This window comes from Trichomycterus rosablanca, chromosome 11, assembly GCF_030014385.1.
Source record: "Trichomycterus rosablanca isolate fTriRos1 chromosome 11, fTriRos1.hap1, whole genome shotgun sequence".
NCBI lineage: Eukaryota > Metazoa > Chordata > Actinopteri > Siluriformes > Trichomycteridae > Trichomycterus > Trichomycterus rosablanca.
The window spans coordinates 3,806,996-3,833,758 of record NC_085998.1 but is presented as its reverse complement, the minus strand read 5'-3'; the positions used below and the strand labels follow the sequence as shown (position 1 = coordinate 3,833,758).

At 44.2% G+C, this 26,763-nt stretch overlaps 1 protein-coding gene across 1 annotated transcript in view; it reads right to left on the bottom strand.

The window, feature by feature from the left end:
- Positions 1–26,763, bottom strand: part of LOC134323347 (protein unc-13 homolog C-like) — a 211,599-nt gene that overhangs the window by 971 nt on the left and 183,865 nt on the right. The window contains exons 31-33 of the mRNA XM_063004851.1: positions 15,530–15,677; positions 6,345–6,437; positions 4,834–4,993 (exon numbers count right to left, since the gene is read on the bottom strand). Coding sequence (XP_062860921.1) covers positions 4,834–4,993; positions 6,345–6,437; positions 15,530–15,677 — 401 coding nt within the window. The remainder of the gene's footprint in view (positions 1–4,833; positions 4,994–6,344; positions 6,438–15,529; positions 15,678–26,763) is intronic.

The window sequence follows — 26,763 nt, the reverse complement described above, 5'->3', positions numbered from 1 at the left end:
TGTGCTAGCGGAATATCCCGCTGTGCCACCTGGGCGCCGGGACACCACTTCTTATTTTTGAATTTGTGTCTTTTGGCTAACAGTTGCTAACAGATTTAATAAATCAATTATATAGAGAAAAAACGATATGTTTCCAACATTGCAGCAACAGTTTAGGGAAGGCCCTTTCCTTTCCCAGCACAAAGCAAGCTCTATAAAGACGTGAAGAAAAGCGCAATTTAAAGAAACTCTAGTGTCCTGCACAGAGTCCTGACCTCAGCCCCACTCAACAGCTCTGGAATTAACTGGAACAATAATTGATCTCTTTTGACTGAATGGGCACAAATTCCCACACACGGATACACTTCAAAGTCTTGTACAAAGCTTCTCAGAAGAGAGGCTGTTGTTGTAGCTGAAAAGTATTTTAATACTATTTCTTTTTGAAATGGGACGTCCAACAAGCTCATGGTGAGGTGTCCAGATACATTTGGCCATATAGTGTACTAAAGAAATATACATTTAATAGCATGACACAACATTTATTATAAAAATTTATTATTAGTAGTAAGAAAAAAATATATATACGCAACAAATCTTAACCACAGGAACAGTGGTAGCTCAGTAATTACGGTACTGGACTAGTAATCATAAGGTTGCAGGTTCAAGCCCTACCATCACCAAGTAGCCACTGTTGTTCCCTTAACTGCTTGGATTGTATTCAGTGATAATTAATGTCGTTTTGGATAGAAGCAGCTACTAAATGCTGCAAATGTAAATGTACGAGGGTTCTCAAGGGTTTCCATTCTTTTTTAAGAATTTCACTTTTCCACATCGTCACCTTCTGATGCATTTTTTCAGCATCATACCAACCTTTTAATGACGTCAGCAAAAAAATTTTTTTGGCTGAGCGGGTAGCCACTAATGCAGTGCTGCTTTCACATCATCATCACATAAAAATCTTCTTCCCCTTAAAGCTTCTTTGAGCATCTAAAAAGGTGGAAATCAGATGGAGCTAAATCCGGACTATAAGTGTCTCTCAGTCTCTCAGACACGAGCGATTACTCCTCCTCCCACTTTTACTGCTTATAACCAAAATATAGAACACACTAGCACACCAGAGCTGACATTTCAAACTGGGCTGGGCTGTGAATTACGACCTCTGCTGGCTGATTGATGCTTCTGCACAGGGTCGAGGAATAATGCTGATCAGGGTGTGGCTCTCCGTGCACAAAGCTGGTCGGCATATGAACTCGCCTTGTGCAGGTGAAAAGATGCACTCGGCTACTGCACACGTGTCGGAGGGGGCGTGTGTCAGTCTCGCTCTCCTCAATCATAGGCAGGGGTCAGCACAATTGGGTAAAAACCGGGTGCGCTAAAAACTGGGAGAAAATGCATATAAAAAGTGCTCTGGAAGATCCCTCGTACTCCGGTGCAAAGCAGTAGCTGGCGGCTAAATCTTTAAAACACTTACAGTAAGAAATCATTCGCTTTCCTGCAGCACTGTAATTAATTTTGAATTTCGCCAGGGTGAAAACAAAAACTCAGACTGGGGTGACGGTTCATCTTTCTATGTGACAATGACTCAAATCATACAGAAATGGCCGCTCAGGTGGCGCAGCGGTAAAAAACACGTGCTGCAACCAGAGCTCGATTTCGAAAGTGCGTCGTTTCGAATCCAGCTCTGCCTTCAGCCGGTCGAAGGCTATATGAACAACGATTGGCCTGTTGTTCAGGTGGGGGGTGGGATTGGCGGGACTGTGACAGAACCCTGGGGGGGAACGGCTCCTGAAGTTCCTCATTCTTTGTAGGAATTGTGAGGAGAGTTCTCTGGAAGCGCAACACCCCATCAGATAAAGGTGGGGAGGGAGGCGAGGGATATGCACCAAAATGCTTATGAGTGGAAGGGGTGGGGGGCAAATGTTAGATTTTATACTTAATATTACCTAAGTATTAGTGTTATGCTGTTTTGTGCATTAAATCTTTAGTACAGAGATATGCTGTTGTTAAGCTGTTGTTAGCAGACAAGAAACAGCAGTTAGCACAGAATGGAGGTTCCAAAGTCCAACACCAAATGTGATGTGACTAGAGCAGTATAAAGGAAGACCCACAGTATCTGTTCCTTGTTCTTCAGCTATTCCACCGCTGTAAGAACCCACCCACAATCGTGCCAATAAATTCTCTGTAAAATTTATTTTCATTTATCATCGGGGTGTTTGTTGGCTGGGCAAGAAGCACTGCTGGGTTTATGTACTGGCCAGCTCATTTTGTGAGGGTGCCATGTGCAGCCCCACACCTTCAGAAGTGGTAATGAACCCAATTTGCAGAATGCTTAACGAAGTTGAAACAATACTGTGGCTAAAAAGCCGCGAATAAAAACGGTAACAGGAAAATAAGAAGGTGGTCGCAGCGGAAAAAGTGGACAGTAAATACTGGAATTTTAATTACTCTGCTTTTATGAGCCCTGTGATGTCGATACTGATGCTTTTAGGGAGGATACAGCCGCTCTGAGCAGTAATTAGTGCTGTGAAAATCTGCACCAAGGAATAAACCTCAAGGATTTTACTGTTACGTCCACGCTAATCGATCAGAAAGTCGATTCTTTTATTTATTTTTATCATCAGATAAAAAAGTAAAAAATTCCAATATATCAGCATTTCCTCATTAATAATTAATAATGCACTACAGCAGTGTGTTTTAAGTTTCATTTTAATAACAGACACTTCAGCCAACGTTTTAATTCTCATCAAACTAATCTGTTAGTTCTGTTTAAATGCTTTTTTATTTTATTTCTCATTTTAAAGATCTAATGGTTGGCATTTCCAAAGAAAAGCCTCCATAATAATTCTGGCATTAAAAAAGGTTTTTAGGACCATGTAGCACCTCTCTAAGGCCACACTGGTGAGCTGTTTTAATTAGCTTGTGCTGTTAATGCTGTTAAATACTTTAAAAGTAAATAAAGACACTCAGTTAATGAGAGGACGTGCTGACTTCACTAGCTGTAGCAGAGTGATTACACAGTATAAGCAGTTCACTTCTAGTTTATTTTACAAACATAAATATACGTATACAGTCCTTTCTGTCTGTCTGTCTGTCTGTCTGTCTGTCTGTCTGTCTGTCTGTCTGTCTGTCTGTCTGTGTCTGGCTCACTGTCTGTTCATGTCTGTCTGTGTTTGTCTATTAGTCTGTGTCTGACTGTCTGTTAGTCTGTCTGTCTGTGTCTGTCTGTCTGACTGTCAGTCTGTAACTGTCTGTATCTGTCTGTCAGTCTCTGTCAGTCTGTAACTGTCTGTGTCTGTCTGTCTGTCTGTCTGTCTGTGTCTGACTGTCTGTGCCTGTCTTTTGTGCCTGTTTGTCTGTCTCTGTGTCTGCCTCTGTATGTCTGTGTCTGTCTGGATGTGTCCGACTGTCTGTGCCTGTCTCTGTCTGTCTGTCTGTCTGTCTGTTAGTTTATGTCTAATTGTCTGTGTCTGTTTGTCTGTCTGTATCTGTCTGTCTGGTAGTCTGTGTCTGACTGTCTGAGCTGGTCTCTGTCTGTCTGTCTCTCAGTCTGTAACTGCCTGTGTCTGTCTGTCTGTGCCTGTCTGTTTGTCTGTCTCTGACTGTCTCTGTATGTCTGTGTCTGACTGCCTGTGCCTGTCTCTGCCTGTGTCTGTCTGGCTGTCTCTGTCTGTCTGGTCTGACTGTCTGTGCCTGTCTGTTTGTGCCTGTCTGTTTGTGCCTGTTTGTCTGTCTCTGTCTGTCTGTCTCTGGCTGTATCTGTATGTGTGTGTCTGTCTGTCTATCTGTGTCCGTCTGTCTGTGCCTGTCTCTGTCTGTCTGTCTGTCTGTCTGTCTGTCTGTCTGTCAGCCTGTAACTGCCTGTGTCTGTCTGTCTGTCTGACTGTCTGTGTTTGTGTGTGTCTGCCTCGGTCTGCCTGTTGGTGTCTGTCTCTATCTGTATGTCTGTCTCTGTTTGTTTCTGTCTGCCTGTCTGTGTCTGTCTATCTGTATCTTACTGTCTGGTCGTGTCTGTCTGTTTGTGTCTGCCTGTGACAGTCTTTCTGCGTCTGTCTGTTTGTCTGAGTCTGTCTGTCTATCTTACATATTCTAACACAGTAAGAAATCTCAGGTCGAACATTAAAACTCAGTGTAATTGTAACTATTCATACAAACAAAGCAACAAACACATCTAATAAACCAAGGCCAGTGATAGCTCAGTGGTTAAGGTACTGGACTAGTAAACAGAAGGTTGCCGGTTCAAGCCCTGCCACCACCAAGTTGCCACTGTTGGGTCCCTGAGCAAGGCCCTTAACCCTCAATTGCTCATTGTGTAAGTCGCTTTGGATAAAAGCGTCTGCTAAATGCTGAAAATGTAAATGTAAATGTAGTAAACACCATCATCACTAACAGTATAAATATCACGGTACTCACTACTGGAATGTTTCATTATAAATATCACTGTACTCACTACTGGAATGTTTCATTATAAATATCACTGTACTCACTACTGGAATGTTTCAGTATAAATATCACTGTACTCACTACTGGAATGTTTCATTATAAATATCACTGTACTCACTACTGGAATGTTTCATTATAAATATCACTGTACTCACTACTGGAATGTTTCAGTATAAATATCACTGTACTCACTACTGGAATGTTTCAGTATAAATATCACTGTACTCACTACTGGAATGTTTCAGTATAAATATCACAGTACTCACTACTGGAATGTTTCAGTATAAATATCACTGTACTCACTACTGGAATGTTTCATTATAAATATCACTGTACTCACTACTGGAATGTTTCAGTATAAATATCACAGTACTCACTACTGGAATGTTTCAGTATAAATATCTCAGTACTCACTACTGGAATGTTTCATTGTATTTGGGAGACCAGTTGTTGTTCTTGGTCTTGGTGCTGAATTTGCGTTTCTTGTCAGCGAGCTGTGGCCCGATGGTGTTGATCTCGATGAACGGCCTAAACATGGCGTTCGTCTGCCAGTTGATGTTGTTTACGCCCACCACTGCATAAAAGGAAACAAACATCTGGATTTAGCAAAGTTAATCACCACAATAAATAAACTATAAACATATATAAATTATGTATGTATATATTTGGACACACGATTTTAATGTTACTAACCTAAAATCATTGGATCACTGAACAGTAAATTAGCAATACCTTAGAAAATGCACCACTGAGACCTGTGCCACCATTTGCTCATTGTTTCTCATTGCATTCAACAAAAGCCAACATGACAAGATCGTGCCGGTTCCTCCTCTACAACATCAGGAAGATTTGTCCATTTCTCTTTTTGGAAGCTACTCAGATTCTTGTCCAGTCACTTGTAATCTCGTGGTTGGACTACTTCAACTCCCTCCTGGCAGGTGCTCCCATGTCCACAATAAAACCCTTACAACTCATCCAAAATGCAGCTGCTCGCCTCCACTTGATCCTCCAGCCAGAACTCGCGGAAGACATGCATCAAAGATCTTCTCAGTACCAGCGCCCAAGTGGTGGAACGAACTTCATCCATCTATCTGAACATCTGAGTCTCTCAACGTCTTCTAAAGATGATTAAAAACCTTCAACACCTCTTTACTAGGGACTGAGCAATAACATGCACTTAACTTCTATAGCATTTTATTAAAAAACCAGTTTTAGCAGATTTGTATCCTTGGACTGTCGTCTACTTAAACCAGAGTAGTGAAACGTTTACTGTGGAAGCTCTTCTGTAAGTCGCTCTGAATAAGAGCGTCTGCTAGATGCCAAAAATGTAAATACCTTTCTTCCTAAATTTAGCACCTTGTTGTAGAAACATTTCACTGGCATTATCAAGGGCTTCAGTGCTTCAAACGTAACATAATAGTGTTTACTCACCATCTCACTTTAAAGACGTATCATAGCTGCCAGTAGAGAGATTTGTAGACACTTCACGCTTGGAATAATTATGACAGGAATCTGTGATGAACCCTACGCAGCACTGGTAACTGTCCACTTTTATCCCCCCTTGTTTATACCTAATAAATTCGGAGGCTGTAGGTGTGATTTCTCTCAGGCTTGTGCCTGATGAATTTACTGATAATCTCCTGATAAGCAGCACGTTTTATTAAACTGTGTACAGAGGAGGCGCTGCTCAGCTCATAAACAAGTGCGTTTCTTTAATAAATAAACTATCCAAAGCACCAATGAATACGTTTTAATTATAAAATATTAGCAGTAATGATGTGAGATGAGGTGTAAAAACGCTCATTCTGATGAATAGAACAAGGTCGCTGTGCTGATCTGAATCTAAGATTAAAGATTGAAGTGTGTGTGTGTGTGTGTGTGTGTGTGTGTACGGTCGCTCGTATATCTATGTGAGTTTAGCTTACCCTTGACGCTGACTTTGTGTTCTCCGGTGCCCGGGTGAGAAATGAGATCCACCTGCATCACCACTTCACCCACCGAGCTGGACGATGACTGACCTGATAACAAAGCGAATGAAACACTAATGAATATCACACCTGAGCCACCCGGGGTTCTATTTACCCAAAAAATACCCCAAATATTATTACTATAAGCTGCCTGGAAATATTTACACATTAAAACACTCTAATTTAGGTAGAAAATATAAATAAATGTACAAAAAAAAACAGTTTAAATGTGTAAAAAATAATTTCCAGCTTGTATTGTCCATATTTCATCCATCATGAGGAGTAGTACTACTGTGGATCTATCTCAAGGTCCCAAAATCATCTATATCAAACAGTGGTCTCTATGCCAAGGTCAGAAAAAACCCTGTAACCTTACACTGAAAAGAACCACAAAAACACGTGTGTGAACTAGAAGTTGCTATATATATATATATACAGTGTATCACAAAAGTGAGTACACCCCTCACATTTCTGCAGATATTTAAGTATATCTTTTCATGGGACAACACTGACAAAATGACACTTTGACACAATGAAAAGTAGTCTGTGTGCAGCTTATATAACAGTGTAAATTTATTCTTCCCTCAAAATAACTCAATATACAGCCATTAATGTCTAAACCACCGGCAACAAAAGTGAGTACACCCCTTAGTGAAAGTTCCTGAAGTGTCAATATTTTGTGTGGCCACCATTATTTCCCAGAACTGCCTTAACTCTCCTGGGCATGGAGTTTACCAGAGCTTCACAGGTTGCCACTGGAATGCTTTTCCACTCCTCCACGATGACATCACGGAGCTGGCGGATATTCGAGACTTTGCGCTCCTCCACCTTCCGCTTGAGGATGCCCCAAAGATGTTCTATTGGGTTTAGGTCTGGAGACATGCTTGGCCAGTCCATCACCTTTACCCTCAGCCTCTTCAATAAAGCAGTGGTCGTCTTAGAGGTGTGTTTGGGGTCATTATCATGCTGGAACACTGCCCTGCGACCCAGTTTCCGGAGGGAGGGGATCATGCTCTGCTTCAGTATTTCACAGTACATATTGGAGTTCATGTGTCCCTCAATGAAATGTAACTCCCCAACACCTGCTGCACTCATGCAGCCCCAGACCATGGCATTCCCACCACCATGCTTGACTGTAGGCATGACACACTTATCTTTGTACTCCTCAACTGATTGCCGCCACACATGCTTGAGACCATCTGAACCAAACAAATTAATCTTGGTCTCATCAGACCATAGGACATGGTTCCAGTAATCCATGTCCTTTGTTGACATGTCTTCAGCAAACTGTTTGCGGGCTTTCTTGTGTAGAGACTTCAGAAGAGGCTTCCTTCTGGGGTGACAGCCATGCAGACCAATTTGATGTAGTGTGCGGCGTATGGTCTGAGCACTGACAGGCTGACCCCCCACCTTTTCAATCTCTGCAGCAATGCTGACAGCACTCCTGCGTCTATCTTTCAAAGACAGCAGTTGGATGTGACGCTGAGCACGTGCACTCAGCTTCTTTGGACGACCAACGCAAGGTCTGTTCTGAGTGGACCCTGCTCTTTTAAAACGCTGGATGATCTTGGCCACTGTGCTGCAGCTCAGTTTCAGGGTGTTGGCAATCTTCTTGTAGCCTTGGCCATCTTCATGTAGCGCAACAATTCGTCTTTTAAGATCCTCAGAGAGTTCTTTGCCATGAGGTGCCATGTTGGAACTTTCAGTGACCAGTATGAGAGAGTGTGAGAGCTGTACTACTAAATTGAACACACCTGCTCCCTATGCACACCTGAGACCTAGTAACACTAACAAATCACATGACATTTTGGAGGGAAAATGACAAGCAGTGCTCAATTTGGACATTTAGGGGTGTAGTCTCTTAGGGGTGTACTCACTTTTGTTGCAGGTGATTTAGACATTAATGGCTGTATATTGAGTTATTTTGAGGGAAGAATAAATTTACACTGTTATATAAGCTGCACAGAGACTACTTTTCATTGTGTCAAAGTGTCATTTTGTCAGTGTTGTCCCATGAAAAGAAATACTTAAATATCTGCAGAAATGTGAGGGGTGTACTCACTTTTGTGATACACTGTATATACACATTATGACCACCTTCCTAATATTGTGTTGATCCCCAGTTTGCTTCCAAAACAGCCCTGACCCGTCGAGGCATGGACTCCACTAGACCCCTGAAGGTGTGCTGTGGTATCTGGCAACAAGATGTTAGCAGCAGATCCTTTAACTCCTGTAAGTTGAGGTGGGGCCTCCATGGATCGGACTTGTTTGTCCAGCACGTCCCCCAGATGCTCAATGGTTTCCCAGCAGAACGTTGCCCAAAGCATCACACTGCCTCCACCGGCTTGTCTTCATCCCATAGTGCATCCTGGTGCCGTGTGTTCCCCAGGTAAGCAACGCACACGCACCCGGCCGTCCACGTGATGTAAAAGAAAACGTCATTTATCAGACCAGGCCACCTTCTTCCATTGCTCTGTGGTCCAGGTCTGATGCTCACGTGCCCATTGTTGGTGCTTTCGGCGGTGGACAAGGGTCATGCTGCCCCATACACAACAAACTGTGATGCTCTGTGTATTCTGACACCTCTCTATCAGAACCAGCAGGAACTTCTTCAGCAGTTTGAGCTACAGTAGCTCGTCTGTTGGATCGGACCACACGGGCCAGCCTTCACTCACCACGTACATCAATGAGCCTTGGCCGCCTATGACCCTGTCGCCGGTTTACCACTGTTCCTTCCTCGGACCCCTTGATAGATACTGACCACTGCAGACCGAGAACACCCCACAAGAGCTGCAGTTTTGAAGATGCTCTGACCCAGTCATCTAGCCATCACAATTTGGTCCTTGTCAAACTCGCTCAGATCCTCACGCTCGCCCATTTTTCCTGCTTCTAACATCAACTTTGAGGATAAAATGTTCACTAGCTTACTAATATATCCCCCCCACTAACAGGTGCCATGATGAAGAGATAATCAGTGTTATTCACTTCACCTGTCAGTGCTCATAATGCTTTGGTATAATGTTGTATATTAGAGGTATATACAAAACAACAGTTGTGACCTCAGGATTGGACGTTAGATAAGGTCAGGTCAGATAAAAACACCACATTTCTCAGAAATAATACAGATTTATTAGATCAGACACAAAAACCCCTCACAATATTCATATTAAAAACCCTAAAATCACCTGAGGATCAGACAAAAATGACCAAAGGATAACGCTTTTCTCTCTAAACGAACAGCCTCAATGCATAATGCAGCTGAATTCATCAACAATAAGTCTGGCTTCAATTCAAACCAACTCTCCAGTGAGTTGAGAAAAAAAAAAAAACACTTAGCTGAAGCGACGCCCAATGAATTCATAACAGCTCTGTGAGATTTCTCTGAGGATCGCTGGTAAGCCGGCTGCATCCGAAATCCTTCACGTGAACAATAATCCGAGGACTGAGAACCGGCCGGATCGGAACCAGACCACGACCATAAATCAGACGCGCAGGGAAGTGACCGAAGCCAAGGTCCGAGGAACACAAGCTTAGATTATTTATCAAACAAAACACACCCTGAAGAGTAGGCTGGACGAGACTGAACAGAGCAGAGATTTGGTTTGATTCCCCCACCGGACGGGAGGTTTCCTTCGGCAAATCGATGAGCGCGGGGCGGGTGGGGGTGTCCTGCATTTCTAAATATTCCTGCCATATCAACAACTGATCAGCCATAACATTAAAACCACCTCCTTGTTTCTACACTCAATGTCCATTTTATCAGCTCCACTTACCATATAGAAGCACTTTGTAGTTCTATGTACAATTACTGACTGTAGTCCATCTGTTTCTCTGCATGCTTTGTTACCCCCTTTCATGCTGTTCTTCAATGGTCAGGACCACCACAGGACCCCCACAGAGCAGGTATTATTTAGGTGGTGGATCATTCTCAGCACTGCAGTGACACTGACATGGTGGTGGTGTGTTAGTGTGTGTTGTGCTGGTATGAGTGGATCAAACACCGAGTCCACTCACTGTCTACTCTATTAGACACTCCTACCTAGTTGGTCCACCTTGTAGATGTAAAGTCAGAGACGATCGCTCATCTATTGCTGCTGTTTGAGTCGGTCATCTTCTAGACCTTCATCAGTGGTCACAGGACGCTGCCCACGGGGCGCTGTTGGCTGGATATTTTTGGTTGGTGGACTATTCTCAGTCCAGCAGTGACAATAAGGTGTTTAAAAACTCCAGCAGCGCTGCTGTGTCTGATCCACTCATACCAGCACAACACACACTAACACACCACCACCATGTCAGTGTCACTGCAGTGCTGAGAAACATCCACCACCTAAATAATACCTGCTCTGTGGTGGTCCTGTGGGGGTCCTGACCATTGAAGAACAGGGTGAAAGCAGGTTAAAAAAGCATGTAGAGAAACAGGTAGACTACAGTCAGTAATTGTAGAACTACAAAGTGCTTCTATATGGTAAGTGGAGCTGATAAAATGGACAGTGAGTGTAGAAACAAGGAGGCGGTTATAATGTTATGGCTGATCAGTATATATTGTGATTACAACGCTGAGATAAACCCAGAAGGAAAGTGAATGTGAAATAAATATGCACGCAGCAATTTAACTGTTATTTTAATAGCAAGTACTCAGGGGGCCGAACTGCTAAATCGAGTTTTGGCTTCATTACCAGAAATCCCTTTTTAAATCACTATTAACTGATATGCATTTCAAATATAACAATTATGAACTGTAAACTTGCCGAAATGTGCGATTATAAATCATTATATTACTGACATTATGAGTACAGAATAAATAATACCGCATCTATCTTCAGACCAACCTAACAAGTACTGTGACGATGGGTCTGTCTGGAAACTCATGGGTCATCGTACACTCCCGAGAAGAGGGCGTGTCTAAATTCTTAGATCCCTTAAAATGCTCCTACTGAGGCGCCTTAATCCTGAGTGATAATCTGACTGAATAACGAGGGAGCGTCCAACGCCTCCTCAGCGCCGGGGGCAATCCGACTTGTGCGGCACGACTTTTCTCACAGAAAACGACAAACATGCCTTATGAATACGGAGCAACCAACAGAGTTCTTTTTAAATGTAAATAAATTCCAGTTGATTTTTAATTTGTATAAAAGTGTATACGAATTGAAAATCTTTCACTGATATCAGTCTGGATGGTCCATCTGTTTCTCTACATGCTTTGTTAACCCCTTACACGCTGTTCTTCAATGGTCAGGACCCCCACAGGACCCGCACAGAGCAGCTATTATTAAAGTGGTATCAGTCTGGATCGTCCATTTCATGTTTGGCAAGTTGGTGGAGCTGGTCCATGTTCATCCTGAGGGTTCCCCCAAGCGGCATTCAGCAGACGCTTTAATCTAAAATGACTTTGAGGGTTAAGGGCCTTGCTCAGGGGCCCAACAGGGACGACTTTGCGGTGATGAGGCTTGAACCTGCAATCTTCTGATTATTAGTCCAGTACCTTAACCACAGAGCTACAGCTGTCCCATAGCTTGTGATATTGCGACAACCAGTTCTCAGTTCTGCGCTGTCCCCGTTCTGTCCACTTTCTCCACCGTGGGCTGCGGATGCTACTTGGTTTCCATTATTTTGGCCACCTTATTTATTCGTGCTTGTCGCGTGACCCGCCCTGTTACAGTTAAATCCTATAAGTAATGACTAATCTCCCCTCCCATGTCACTTTAGTTTGAGCGTAGCAGGAAATCACTCCTGTGGTCGGGGAGAAAACGTCCTTCTGTGTGAACGGTCCTGCCCTTCAACGGAGACTAAAATAAAAAACCCTCATCCTGATCCAGACTGCTGGAGGGTGGACGTCCTGCCCCCAAAATGAATGAAATGAAGTGGTACAGCGGACATTACGGATCGATAAAGGTCGACTTAACTCGAGTGTCCGAGTTAATATCTTCTGGTGACCCGGCGCGATAAAAAATGAGCTTTTTTATTGATTCGCGCTTCCTGTGACTAAGTGCTGCTACAGAACCGCCGCTGATCATCTTCAGCCGAGTCCTGATAACCACATTTAATAAAATATAAAATAATATAAATTATTCAGGGTGGCACAGAGCATCTCCGTGCATTTTTGGTTCTACGAGCACCAGAAACTGCCAGCAGACGTAGGACTACATCCTGGACAGGCCACCAGTTCATCACTCACTCACTCACTCATACCTCTGTCCCAACTTTTCTGAAGTGTGTTGCAGACGTCAAACTGTTTTTACACAAAGTTGATGAGTGAAAATACTGGAATTTTTTTTTTCTACTTTTATCAGTAAATATTTAAGCAAATTAACAAATAACAGCCATCACATTAAAACCACCTCCTTGTTTCTACACTCACTGTCCATTTTATCAGCTCCACTTACCATATAGAAGCACTTTGCACTTTTGCCCCCCTTTTACCTTGTTCTTCTATGGTCAGGACGCCCACAGGACCCTCACAGGACCCCCACAGAGCAGGTATTATTTAGGTGGTGGATCATTCTCAGCACTGCAGTGACGCTGACATGGTGGTGGTGTGTTAGTGTGTGTTGTGTTGGTATGAGTGGATCAGACACAGCAGCGCTGCTGGAGTTTTTAAACACCGTGTCCACTCACTGCCCACTCTATTAGACACTCCTACTTAGTCGGTCCACCTTGTAGATGTAAAGTCAGAGACGATCGCTCATCTATTGCTGCTGTTTGAGTCGGTCATCTTCTAGACCTTCATCAGTGGTCACAGGACGCTGCCCATGGGGCGCTGTTGGCTGGATATTTTTGGTCGGTGGACGATTCTCAGTCCAGCAGTGACAGTGAGGTGTTTAAAAACTCCAGCAGCGCTGCTGTGTCTGATCCACTCATATCAGCACAACACACACTAACACACCACCACCATGTCAGTGTCACTGCAGTGCTGAGAATGATCCACCACCTAAATAATACCTGCTCTGTGGGGGTCCTGTGGGGGTCCTGACCATTGAGGAACAGCATACCAAAAAAATTAAGCCCACAAGCTGCTAAAATGCTGAAAGGTGGGAGCGTCTCAGTGCAGTGAAAAAAGCTCAGGGTTCCCACTGATGTTCCATGATTGGTGAATAGTAGTGTTTGTGTTTTTTATTATGCTCGTCGTATCATTTTATTTTAACTTTTATATGAAACCAGTCTGTGGTGTATAGAGGTCGGGGACTGCTTCTTTAAGACCTTCCCTCTTGAAGCGACTGTAATCGCTTTACACTGTTTGCTGACTCCGGTTCCACAGGCATGATTGGCGTAGTTCATCTTTAATTCATCAGAGCTAATTACCGAGTTCTTCATCTGATGAATCAGGAGGATAAACACAGCGCTACTGCAGCTCGCGCTCACATTTAACACCAGGTGCTTCAGCCGTCACGCCGGGACTGGAGCTCGCTCACCGAGTCTTCATTTATTCCAAAATTCCTGAATGTTTTAATGGCCGAGTTAACACAATCTGCTAATGAATGATAATGAATAGCACTTCAAACCAAACCAGCTGCATATAAGTGGCTGAAATGACTCCTGATTTACCCTAATTAAATAATAAAAAATATATATTAAGACGTGTTTTTCCTCCACAAAACGTGTCTCGGTGATGCAGAATGGAATATTTTACTTTTAGTGTTTTAGTGTTTTATTAGGTTTTGATTATTATAAGGTCAACATGCAAATGTCTCTTGTGGTGTGATGGTACTACAAATGAAGAATAAAGTAAATACATAAATAAAATATATACACCGATCAGCCATAACATGAAAACCACCTCACTGTCCATTTTATCAGCTCAACTTACCATATAGAAGCACTTTGTAGTTCTACAATCACTGACTGTAGTCCATCTATTTCTCTACATGCTGTTCTTCAATGGTCAGGACCCCCACAGGACCACTACAGAGCAGGTATTATTTAGGTGGTGGATCATTCTCAGCACTGCAGTGACACTGACATGGTGGTGGTGTGTTAGTGTGTGTTGTGCTGGTATGAGTGGATCAGACACAGCAGCGCTGCTGGAGTTTTAAACACCTCACTGTCACTGCTGGACTGAGAATAGTCCACCAACCTAAAATATCCAGCCAACAGCGCCCCGTGGGCAGCGTCCTGTCACCACTGATGAAGGTCTAGAAGATGACCGACTCAAACAGCAGCAATAGATGTGCGATCGTCTCTGACTTTACATCTACAAGGTGGACCAACTAGGTAGGAGTGTCTAATAGAGTGGACAGTGAGTGGACACGGTATTTAAAAACTCCAGCAGCGCTGCTGTGTCTGATCCACTCATACCAGCACAACACACACTAACACACCACCACCATGTCAGTGTCACTGCAGTACTGAGAATGATCCACCACCTAAATAATACCTGCTCTGTGATGGTCCTGTGGGGGTCTTGACCATTGAAGAACAGGGTGAAAGGGGGCTAACAAAGTATGTAGAGAAACAGATGTACTACAGTCAGTAATTGTAGAACTACAAAGTGCTTCTATATGGTAAGTGGAGCTGATAAAATAGATAGTGAGTGTAGAAACAAGAAGGTGGTTTTAATGTTATGGCTGATCGGTGTATTTTATATGTTTAGTGGGCGCCTCATCACATGCCCAAAGTAATACAACTTGTGGGACTTGTGGTTCAGCAGCTCGTGTTCGGTTCTGGCCGTCTCATCCACTCACTCAGTGATGATTATCTTCCCCTATGAGATTTCCAGCAGTTTTCTAAATGTGTCTTTGTTCCTCGTTCTTTAGTGGCCAGGCTTCACATTCATAAGTGCTTACTGGTCAGACCGAGGGTTTCATCAATCGTAGCTCGGTGATGGTTCTAATCAATGTGTTTTTCCAGATCCTTGTTCATTTGACCATCAACCCCAAAGCTTGTTGGCGTTCCTGATTCACGTCACCAGCACATCCTGCAGTATTCGATTCTCCCAAATATTAAAATGAGTCCACTTGTTCCAGTGTTCTACCTTCCACCACCACCTTTAGCTCGTCTTTATTAAAATAAAGTGTATATATTTCTTTAAAAACAAAAGCCAGGCAGGTAGCAGGATTCGCAGCGCCTGTACCCATCAACCCAAGTTCCAATAACTTCCAGAACCCAACATCTAACATCTGATCTGATCTCTAAAATGATGTGCTTACCTTGAGATAACTGGGTGCATATATATTTCTTGACCAAGGCATCTGTGGGTTGTGTGTAAAGGCTGAGTGCATATTTAAGTGACTTCAGGTCAGCACTTTTCTCCAGGAATGTTTTCTTCAGGCCGTTTCCTCCCGCATGGAAGTATTGCTGCAGGAAATAACAGAAATGGGTTAAGAACTAACCAAAGAAAAGCATTTTGTAGCCTTCTGTAACCCACAATGCTGCTGATGTCTTTTTTAAGCACACTGTTAAATATATTTAGTATTTTTTACTGAATCACGACAAGCCTTCACACACTCACACATTCCCTTCCTCAGATCCACATTTTTTAAATTTATTTCTGCATTTTCTCACTTTTTCTCCCGATTTAGCGCAGCCAATTAGTCCTCCACCGCCGGGGATCCCGATTGCATTCGAGGAGGAGGAGGGTATTTTTTCACCTGCTCTTCGCCCCTGCCAACGCTTCCTTTTTGCCCGTGCTCTGGTGGATTCGCACATTAGGCTTATCCACTTCTGCACAGATGCCTCGGCCTGCTAACCAGGGTCCTCACACAGCGTTCGAAGACCCCGCCCACTAAGTCCGGCCTTTTCCCACCCAGCAGACACGGTAGCCAAGTTTGTCTGCTGCAGGCACTGCCAATTGTGCCCGCTAGATGGCGCAGCTGCCTCAGTAGAGAGGATTCCAATATGACATGGAACTCATAAGGCAGATTATTTAGACGCTCTACTTATACAGAGATACACCGATTACGTCACCGCAGTTTTAGCTTACTAAGCTAACACAGTTAGCCTCAGGTCGTTCAAACCAATGAAATGAGGTGGCACAACCCGCTAGCACGCCAGCTAACGCCTCCCTCTCTGTACTGATGGTTAAACTGTCCCTGAAGAGCCCGAATTTACAAATCAATGACACTTGTATAATTACACCTTTATACACATTAAACATCAACGAGAATTTAATTACATTTGAAAAGAACTCTGTTGGTTGCTTCGCATTCATCCGGTGTCCAACTATCCAAATACTTTGGCCATATAGTGTATGAGACATATCCTGTCCCTTTATGATTATACATTAGAATATTGCACTGCTGCAATAAATTAAAGTGTACATAGGTATTATCAGCTAGGTTTGTTATCCTGAGGTAAACATCGGGTCTGTCCGAAAACCTGGTGCTCTCTCTACACAGACGCATTTTACCTAATCCTATACTCCCGAGAAGAGGGCGTGTCTAAATTGTTAGATCCCTTAAAATGCTCCTACTGAGGCGCCTTAATTCTGAGTGATGATCTGACTGAATAACGACGGAGCGTCCGATGCCTCCTCAGCGCTGAAGGCAATCCCAGCATTCAGTGCGGCACGACTTTTTTCACAAAGAACTACAAGCGTGGCGGACGAATAAATGTGGAGCTCTTTACAGTTCTTTGCAGTTAGAAATGTAAATAAATACTTGTTGATGTTTAATGTGTATAAAGGTGCACGAGTGTCGTTTATTTGTAAATTCTGGCTCGTCAGGGACAGTTTAACTGTTTCGGTACACGGAGGGAGACGTTAGCTGGTATGCTAGCGGGTTGTACCACCTCAGCATGTCGGTTTGAACGTCCTGAGGCTAACTGTGTTAGCTTAGTAAGCTAAAACTGCGGTGACATAATCGCCGTCTAGGTAGAGCATATAAATAATCTTCCTTATGAGCTCCATGTCTTATTAGAATCCACTCTACTGAGGCAGCTGATCAGATAGGTAATGGGGAGCAGGGCGGGGCACTAGGTTTTCAGACAGACCCATTGATTAGTAATGTGTTTAGCCAAAATATTACATTAGAAAGGAGTAAAGGAGCGCTTAAATATTGCTGTATTTTATGTGAAGGTATTGCAGAGTGTTCAGAATGAAGGGATTCGACCAGCTGAGGTTCCCTTATAGCCGAGATCACCTCATTAACATGCAGGAAATGCAAGCGTGCTGTGTAGCGACCCTACAGAATCCAGCGTCTGTGCTAATCCCTAGAAAACCTCCCGGCTGTCTCTCTGCTATAATCCCTGAATATTTTATTATTTAATGTTACCGAAGTGTTTTTAAATTCAGATAAAGACGCGCTGGAACATCTGCAGATTTAAAGCATCAGTCCTTATATGGTAAACGAAGTCGTCAGCTTCCACCGCAGTATGTGAGAACGGCGAGAACATCTGTCAGAGATTTGATGTTTTTTTTATTCCCTTTGACACCGACACAATCCCGACACGTCGTCTCACAGATCCGACAGCCCGGGGAGTTCCCACGACAAATCCACTCCAGATCCCACAGAGCTTCAGAGAACCATCATACAAAACTGGAGCTGTTCAGAAGAACCGGGAACAGAAATCACATTTCACCTGCTGGTAATCTGTCTGTAGGGACGACTGTTTCTACAACTGTTCTGTTTCTACAACCGTTCCTACAACCGTTCCTACAACCGTTCCTACAATCGTTCCTACAACTGTTCTGTTTCTACAACCGTTCCTACAACCGTTCCTACAACTGTTCTGTTCCTACAACCGTTCCTACAATCGTTTCTACAACTGTTCTGTTCCTACAATTGTTCCTGCAGCTGTTCTGTTTCTACAACCGTTTCTACAACTGTTCTGTTTCTACAACCGTTCCTACAACCGTTCTGTTCCTACAACTGTTCCTACAACCGTTCTGTTCCTACAACCGTTCCTACAACCGTTCCTACAACCGTTTATACAACCGTTCTTACAACTGTTCATACAACTGTTCATACAACTGTTCTGTTCCTACAACTGTTCTGTTCCTACAACTGTTCTGTTCCTACAATCGTTCATATAACTGTTCCTACAACCGTTCCTTACAACTGTTCATACAATCGTTCTGTTCCTACAACTGTTCTTACAACCGTTCCTACAACTGTTCTGTTCCTACAATCGTTCATATAACTGTTCCTACAACCGTTCTTACAACCGTTCCTACAACCGTTTTGTTCCTACAACTGTTCCTACAACCGTTCCTACAACCGTTCTGTTCCTACAACTGTTTCTACAACCGTTTCTACAACTGTTCTGTTCCTACAACCGTTTCTACAACTGTTCTGTTCCTACAACCGTTTCTACAACTGTTCTGTTCCTACAACTGTTCTGTTCCTACAACCGTTCCTACAACCGTTCCTACAACTGTTCTGTTCTTACAACCGTTCATACAATCATTCCTGCAGCTGTTCTGTTATTACAACTGTTCTGTTCCTACAACTGTTCTTACAACCGTTCTTACAACCATTCTGTTCCTACAACCATTCCTACAACCGTTTATACAATCGTTCTGTTCCTACAACCGTTCTGTTCCTACAGCCATTCCTCCAACTGTTCTGTTCCTACAAACTGTTCCTACAACCGTTCCTACAACTGTTCCTACAAACATTCCTACAACCGTTCCTACATTCGTTCCTACAACTGTTCCTACATTCTTTCCTACAGCCATTCCTCCAACTGTTCTGTTCCTACAACCATTCCTACAACCGTTCCTACAACTGTTCCTACAACTGTCCTTGCGACTGCTTTGGTGAGTGATGACTGACTGAGTATTGCTGTAGCTCTCTGTGTCTCAGTCTATGAGCTTATTTGGCTTCAGTGTTGAGCAGTTGTTGCTCTTTGATGCTTCCAGTTTAGAGTAACAGAGCTTACGGTAATTTATGACTAGGTTGTTCAGTAAGTCGGTGGATAAGTGTGGAGCCAACTCCTTACTGATAAGGGGGTCCAGTGAATTAGACAATGGTTTCATAGCAGCTCTATGGTCAGGGTTATTATGACCAGATGGGTCAATGAGTGCAATGCCAGGAGTCAGCTAAAAGCACACCACCACTGGACCAGTGGGCAGAGGTCAGTCTCATGCATGGAGAGTCACGCTCTGATCTCCACGTTCCTCCACTTCTGTATAGGCGCCTCGGGCTACTAACCAGGGTCCCTACACAGCGTCGAAGACCCCACCCACTTTTATTCCGGTCTTTTCCCAGTTCGTCTGCTGCAGGTACTGCCAGTTGTGCCCACTAGAAGGCGCCCAGTTGACCGGGCTCCTTGGTTCCAGGGATGGGAAATGACTTGGAAAATTAAATCATGTAACGATATTTAAAAGCCGTTTCCAGAATTGTTATGGCCCTAACACACGCCCACACGGGACGACCGCTCATCATCGAGCTCTGCTAAACGATTATATGGGCGATAACCAGACGTCTGGACGAGCGCGTGACATTTCCATCACACCCGCCCAGGGAGAAATTAGTCCATTAGCACCTCGGACAATAACAGATGAACTGAATGCCATCAGTGGGGTGATAATCCAATCTCTGCCGGCTGATTGGACGGTGTGATTAAGGTAGATTGAGTTTTCGGCACGTTGACCTTCCCATAAATGGCAACGAGGAGGCGACCGTCACTTTAAATACCGTCACTTTAAATACCGTCACTTTAAATACCGTCACTTTAAATACCGTCACCCTTATTTTGCTTCATTTGTTTCCTGTCTCTTGTGTTTTGATCAACACAATTTATTTACGACAGTAGAAGCAGTTCTCAGCTAGCTAAAAAGCATACTTAAATTGCCAAAAATATATGGACACCATTTAATATTATTGAGTTCATGCGTCCTAGCCACACCCATTGACAACAGCTATACAGCATATCTCCGCTTTGCTCAGCGATCGGCTTGAGCGGTGCTGTAAAACAGTGGTTCCCAACCACCGGGCCGCGGACCAGGGGCGTAACTACCGGGGGGCAGGGGGAGCAGGTGCACTGGGGCCCATGGCTAGGGGGGGCCCTCCACGACATGAACCTAAACCCGCACCGCATCCCCACCACACTGCCCCATCATTGGCTGCATTCGCCAGGTCGATATTATTATATTACAATATTGTAGTGGCGATATGTGAGAGACATTCAGCTCAGCCAATCAGAATGCAGAACCCGGTTTATACACACGCGTTTGGACGTTCTGCAGTTAGTCTTGTATATGAGACTCGCCGTATGGCCCCAGAATTGAACCCAATAGGTAGTTCGGGTGCCGGAGCTACTTGGCAGTCTAAAGTGTTGTAACGTTCACTGAAGTCCTGACTAAACAGTAAAAGTGAATCTACCTCGTTGTGTGCCTTTATTCCCTCCCACACCTACACCACCGCACGCAGCAAAAGACCCGAAGCAGCACTCGCAGCGGCTAGGTGAGTCGACCCTCTACAGTAGCAAGTAGCGGTTAAGTGTGGTGATAACGAAAGTAAAAACACGACAATATTTTCATATATACAGTGTATCACAAAAGTGAGTACACCCCTCACATTTCTGCAGATATTTAAGTATATCTTTTCATAGGACAACACTGACAAAATGACACTTTGACACAATGAAAAGTAGTCTGTGTGCAGCTTATATAACAGTGTAAATTTATTCTTCCCTCAAAATAACTCAATATACAGCCATTAATGTCTAAACCACCGGCAACAAAAGTGAGTACACCCCTTAGTGAAAGTTCCTGAAGTGTCAATATTTTGTGTGGCCACCATTATTTCCCAGAACTGCCTTAACTCTCCTGGGCATGGAGTTTACCAGAGCTTCACAGGTTGCCACTGGAATGCTTTTCCACTCCTCCATGACGACATCACGGAGCTGGCGGATATTCGAGACTTTGCGCTCCTCCACCTTCCGCTTGAGGATGCCCCAAAGATGTTCTATTGGGTTTAGGTCTGGAGACATGCTTGGCCAGTCCATCACCTTTACCCTCAGCCTCTTCAATAAAGCAGTGGTCGTCTTAGAGGTGTGTTTGGGGTCATTATCATGCTGGAACACTGCCCTGCGACCCAGTTTCCGGAGGGAGGGGATCATGCTCTGCTTCAGTATTTCACAGTACATATTGGAGTTCATGTGTCCCTCAATGAAATGTAACTCCCCAACACCTACTGCACTCATGCAGCCCCAGACCATGGCATTCCCACCACCATGCTTGACTGTAGGCATGACACACTTATCTTTGTACTCCTCACCTGATTGCCGCCACACATGCTTGAGACCATCTGAACCAAACAAATTAATCTTGGTCTCATCAGACCATAGGACATGTTTCCAGTAATCCATGTCCTTTGTTGACATGTCTTCAGCAAACTGTTTGCGGGCTTTCTTGTGTAGAGACTTCAGAAGAGGCTTCCTTCTGGGGTGACAGCCATGCAGACCAATTTGATGTAGTGTGCGGCGTATGGTCTGAGCACTGACAGGCTGACCCCCCACCTTTTCAATCTCTGCAGCAATGCTGACAGCACTCCTGCGCCTATCTTTCAAAGACAGCAGTTGGATGTGACGCTGAGCACGTGCACTCAGCTTCTTTGGACGACCAACGCGAGGTCTGTTCTGAGTGGACGCTGCTTTTTTAAAACGCTGGATGATCTTGGCCACTGTGCTGCAGCTCAGTTTCAGGGTGTTGGCAATCTTCTTGTAGCCTTGGCCATCTTCATGTAGCGCAACAATTCGTCTTTTAAGATCCTCAGAGAGTTCATGTTGGAACTTTCAGTGACCAGTATGAGAGAGTGTGAGAGCTGTACTACTAAATTGAACACACCTGCTCCCTATGCACACCTGAGACCTAGTAACACTAACAAATCACATGACATTTTGGAGGGAAAATGACAAGCAGTGCTCAATTTGGACATTTAGGGGTGTAGTCTCTTAGGGGTGTACTCACTTTTGTTGCCAGTGGTTTAGACATTAATGGCTGTATATTGAGTTATTTTGAGGGAAGAATAAATTTACACTGTTATATAAGCTGCACACAGACTACTTTTCATTGTGTCAAAGTGTCATTTTGTCAGTGTTGTCCCATGAAAAGATATACTTAAATATCTGCAGAAATGTGAGGGGTGTACTCACTTTTGTGATACACTGTATATATATTTGTTGAGGGGGGCCCAAAATGTTTTTTGCACTGGGGCCCATGAGCTCCTAGTTACACCACTGCCGCAGACCGGTCCGTGGGCTATTTATTACCGGGCTGCACAGAAAGAATGAATAATTAAAGATCGCTAGAAAAGTTTTCACTGCTTCTCTTTCGGGTGTTATTGTCTTATTGTCACCCCTAGATGGGAGCAGCGTCTCGTTGCAGCAAAAACAGCTCATTTTACATCGTTTGTGAGCAATATTATTAAATAATATTAAATCCTCCCTTTCCCGCCGGTCCGTGAAATTATATCTTATATGAAACTGGTCCGTGGTGCAAAAAAGGTTCGGGACTACTGATGTAAAACGTCATTAAAGTGTGAATATGAGACGAATTTGCATTAGTGTGGAATAAGCGTCAGATCCAGTGTTACAGCTCCGCATGTATCTGTGTTTATCTGGATTTTCCTCCCTGTTTCACTTTTAAACTTGTGTTACAGCTCGAGCTTCTGAGAAATTGTGAGAATCTGGTTCAAAATAAAGCTTAACGTGGTTTAATGCAGTAAAAGAAGGAGACAGGAGCACTAAACTTCTCTTCATTATTACTGCTCATAAGTTCCTCCACTAATCACATTCCTCACTCGCTGTTTTACTACAATAAGTCACGTTAAGTTTTGTTTGCTTTTACAGCCTTATATCAAACAGTTTGTCTCAATGGAGGAGCTTTGAAAAGGTTGGCAGCAAAGAGACGACTAGAGCTAGAGGCTGAGAACTGGTTCACCACCCAAACATCACCTAGTTATTAGGGAACCCTTTTGATTGATAAATGGGGTGCAGGAGGGGTGCATTGGTGCATTGTCGTGATGATGGAGTGTGAATTGTAGGCCCTTGTGTTAGGCCTTGTGGCGTCAGGAGAATGCACCATCTCTCCCTGACGCCACAGGCCTTACAGAGCCACAAACGAGCTGGCTGTAAATACCCGGCCAGCTCGTTAGGTGCGAACGCGCTGCAGCTGTGCCTCCCCTTATTTAAGGGCAAGGCACAAAGCTGCAGGCGTCGCACCTTCTGTTTTCACTGGCTGTTTGTTTTTTCTTTCTTTGAGTTTGTTTGGCACTGCAGTGTCCTTTTATGTTTCTTTATTTTCAGTTGGGCTGCACGCACCAGCCAATTTACTTTACTTAGTTTTCTCGGTACCCTCCAGGCGCCGTATGGTGGTTGGAGGTGTAGGGTCTGGAGGCCCGAGGTAACTATGTTTAGGTCTTTTGTTTCTGGTGTGATCCTGTTTTGCCCACGCACTACGGTGCCTTTTTATTTTATTTTCTGACTCCGTGTTAGGCCGCCGCCGTTGTGCTGCCGCCGCCGAGCCGCCGCCGCCGTGCCGCCGCTGCCGGTCGCCGCCACAGTGCCGCCACCAGGCCGCCGCCGCCGAGCCGCCGCCGCAGAGCCGCCGCTGCCGTGCCGCCGCCGCCGTGAGTCCAGTCCACGCGTCCAGAGGGACGCGACCCCCTCCCAGCAGGAAGCGCTGGTGACAGCGTCGCATCTCCCCAGTCTGGAGCGCTACTTCTAACGGCCACTTCCCAGCCACACTGGCTGGTGACAGCGCCGTGAACTTTATTCTTTTCATTTATTAAACAGCTCGCACTCGGTAATGGCACGGTGGTCTCCAGCACTTTGCTGGCGACCGTGCCACACTGAGTTGCATATTGCCAGTGTCCCCCTTCCTCTGCGTTCATTAGCGCGAGGTGTTCTACCTCGCGAACCCACTCTGCCTCTTCATTGCCAGGAGTGAGCCTGCCATTAGCGCTGCTGTGGCAGGCTGCTAGAGCTCCCGGTCTGGAGGCAAGAGACCTGGGTTCGAGCCTCGCGCTTCCCCTTTCTTTGTGTTTCTTTTTGTTCTCTATTTGTTTTATTGTGTATTATGTTTATTATTTGTTAAATAAAAGCATTTTTTCTGTTAAGTCCTCTGCATCCTTGGGTCCTTCCCCCCGAATCATAACACCTTGTAGACCAGGGTGTGCACTTTTCCAAACTATGTCCAATCAATTCATATTACACGTCTATTTATTTATTAGAGGTTACCCATGATTCATCAGTATAAGTTTAATATCAAACATCAAATATCAAATATCAAAGTTCGTGGGCAATTTTGTATCCTCAATTCACCTTACTTACACGTCATTGGACTGTGGGACACCAGGAGAACATGCAAACTCCACACAGAAAAGAAACCCTGAGCAATCCATCTGGGAGTCAAACCCAGGACCTTCTTGCTGTGAGGCGACAGTGCCACCCACCGAGCCACGTGCTGTTGAAACCATTAACTAATCACAGATTCTCGCTTTAATTACATTTTACCAAACCCCCCGACTTTTCCACAAATAGTGTCTGTAGATGAAACGGTCGCCTGTAACTCGACCCTCGTATAAAGTCATAATTAGTAAAAGTCCCGCTGAGGTCAGATTTGCAGCTTTCGGATCTAATCAATAAACAAAAGAACCTCCAGGAAATGATCTGTTCCCGCTCATGAAGCAGCGTCTGCTAAATGACGTGTGACGAGATCTGGATTTACGACCCGCTGCGTTTTCCATTGTTGCAGATGTTATAAATAATTATAATTCACCTCACAACAGGGACGCGCTAAATCTGTCGGGTTACTAAGAAGCACTAAGTGTCGTTTTCATTTAGTTTCTGTGAATTGATTTGGCGTGAACGTGTTTTCGGGATGTGTTAACCCTCACGTGTCAAACTCGAGGCTCGTGGTGTCATTTTATGTGGCCCGCGAGAGCTTAAAAGACGTACGGCTGTCTTAAAATACACTGTAAAATCATTACGTTACATAAACTGCATCTCCCACAATGCATGCCGCTTTTGTGACCGCATCCTGCCTCTAGAAGGCGGTGTTTCCACATCAGCGTTTAACTGAGGCACTTTTCCAACAAGTGATGCTGAGAAATATTTATAAATAATCCCAAAATGTACAAAAAGAGAAAATTTAAGCAGAAGGAGGAAATTTAATAACAGATGTGAAAGTGAGGCTGTGTCTGTGGTAAAGGAGAACAATATAAATGTAGATATATGTTATAAATATACAGAATAAATTTGGCATTTTGACACCAAACACATAATTTAACCTCCAAGAGAAACAACAAATTGTCCAAGACTAAAAACACAGACGCAATCACAGCAGGATACGTTACAATCGACCCTTTGAGGGCCACCATGATGCAGATGTGGCCCTCAGTGACAATGAGTTTGACACCCCTGTGTTAACCTCTTAAGATTCATTTTTCATCTTGTTTGGGTCGTACTATTCCAAACTGGACATCTTTGCTCATCAAATCATTGCTAATCAGATTACAATCACCTGTTCACATCACATCACTATTTCGTTTTTTCACCTCATTACTAGCCCAAAATTGTCCCCGTCCCAACTTTTTTAGGAATGTGTTGCAGGCCTGAAATGCAGGAATGGATGTTTATTAACAAATGAAATGAAGTTGAGCAGATAAAACATTATATACACTATATTGCCAAAAGTATTCACTCACCCACCCAATCATTTAATTCAGGTGTTCCAATCACTTCCACGGCCACAAGTGTATAAAACCAAGCACCTCGGCATGCAGACTGCTTCTACACACATTAGTGAAAGAACGGGTCGCTCTCAGGAGCTCAGTGAATTCCAGCGTGGTACCGTGATGCCACCTGTGCAACAAGTCCAGTCGTGAAATTCCCTCACTACTAAATATTCCACAGTCGACTGTCAGTGCTGTTATAACAAAGTGGAAGCGATTGGGAACGACAGCAACTCAGCCACCAAGTGTTACCACGTAAAATGACAGAGCGGGTCAGCGGATGCTGAGGAACATAGTGCGCAGAGGTCACCAACTTTCTGCAGAGTCGATCACTACAGACCTCCAAACTTCATGTGGCCTTCAGATGAGCTCAGGAACAGTGTGTAGAGCTTCATGGAACGGGTTTCCATGGCCGAGCAGCTGCATCCAAGCCTTATACAGTATCACCAAGCGCATGGGGTAAAAGCACGCCGCTACTGGACTCTGGAGCAGTGGAGACGTGTTCTCTGGAGTGACGAATCACACTTCTCCATCTGGCGATCCGATGGACGAGTCTGGGTTTGGTGGTTGCCAGGAGAACGTTACCTGTCTGACTGTATTGTGCCGAGTGTAAAGTGTGGTGGAGGGGGGATTATGGTGTGGGGGTGTTTTTCAGGAGTCGGGCTCGGCCCCTCAGTTCCAGTGAAAGGAACTCTTAATGCTTCAGCATACCAAGAGATTTTGGACAATTTCGTGCTCGCAACTCTGTGGGAACAGTTTGGGGA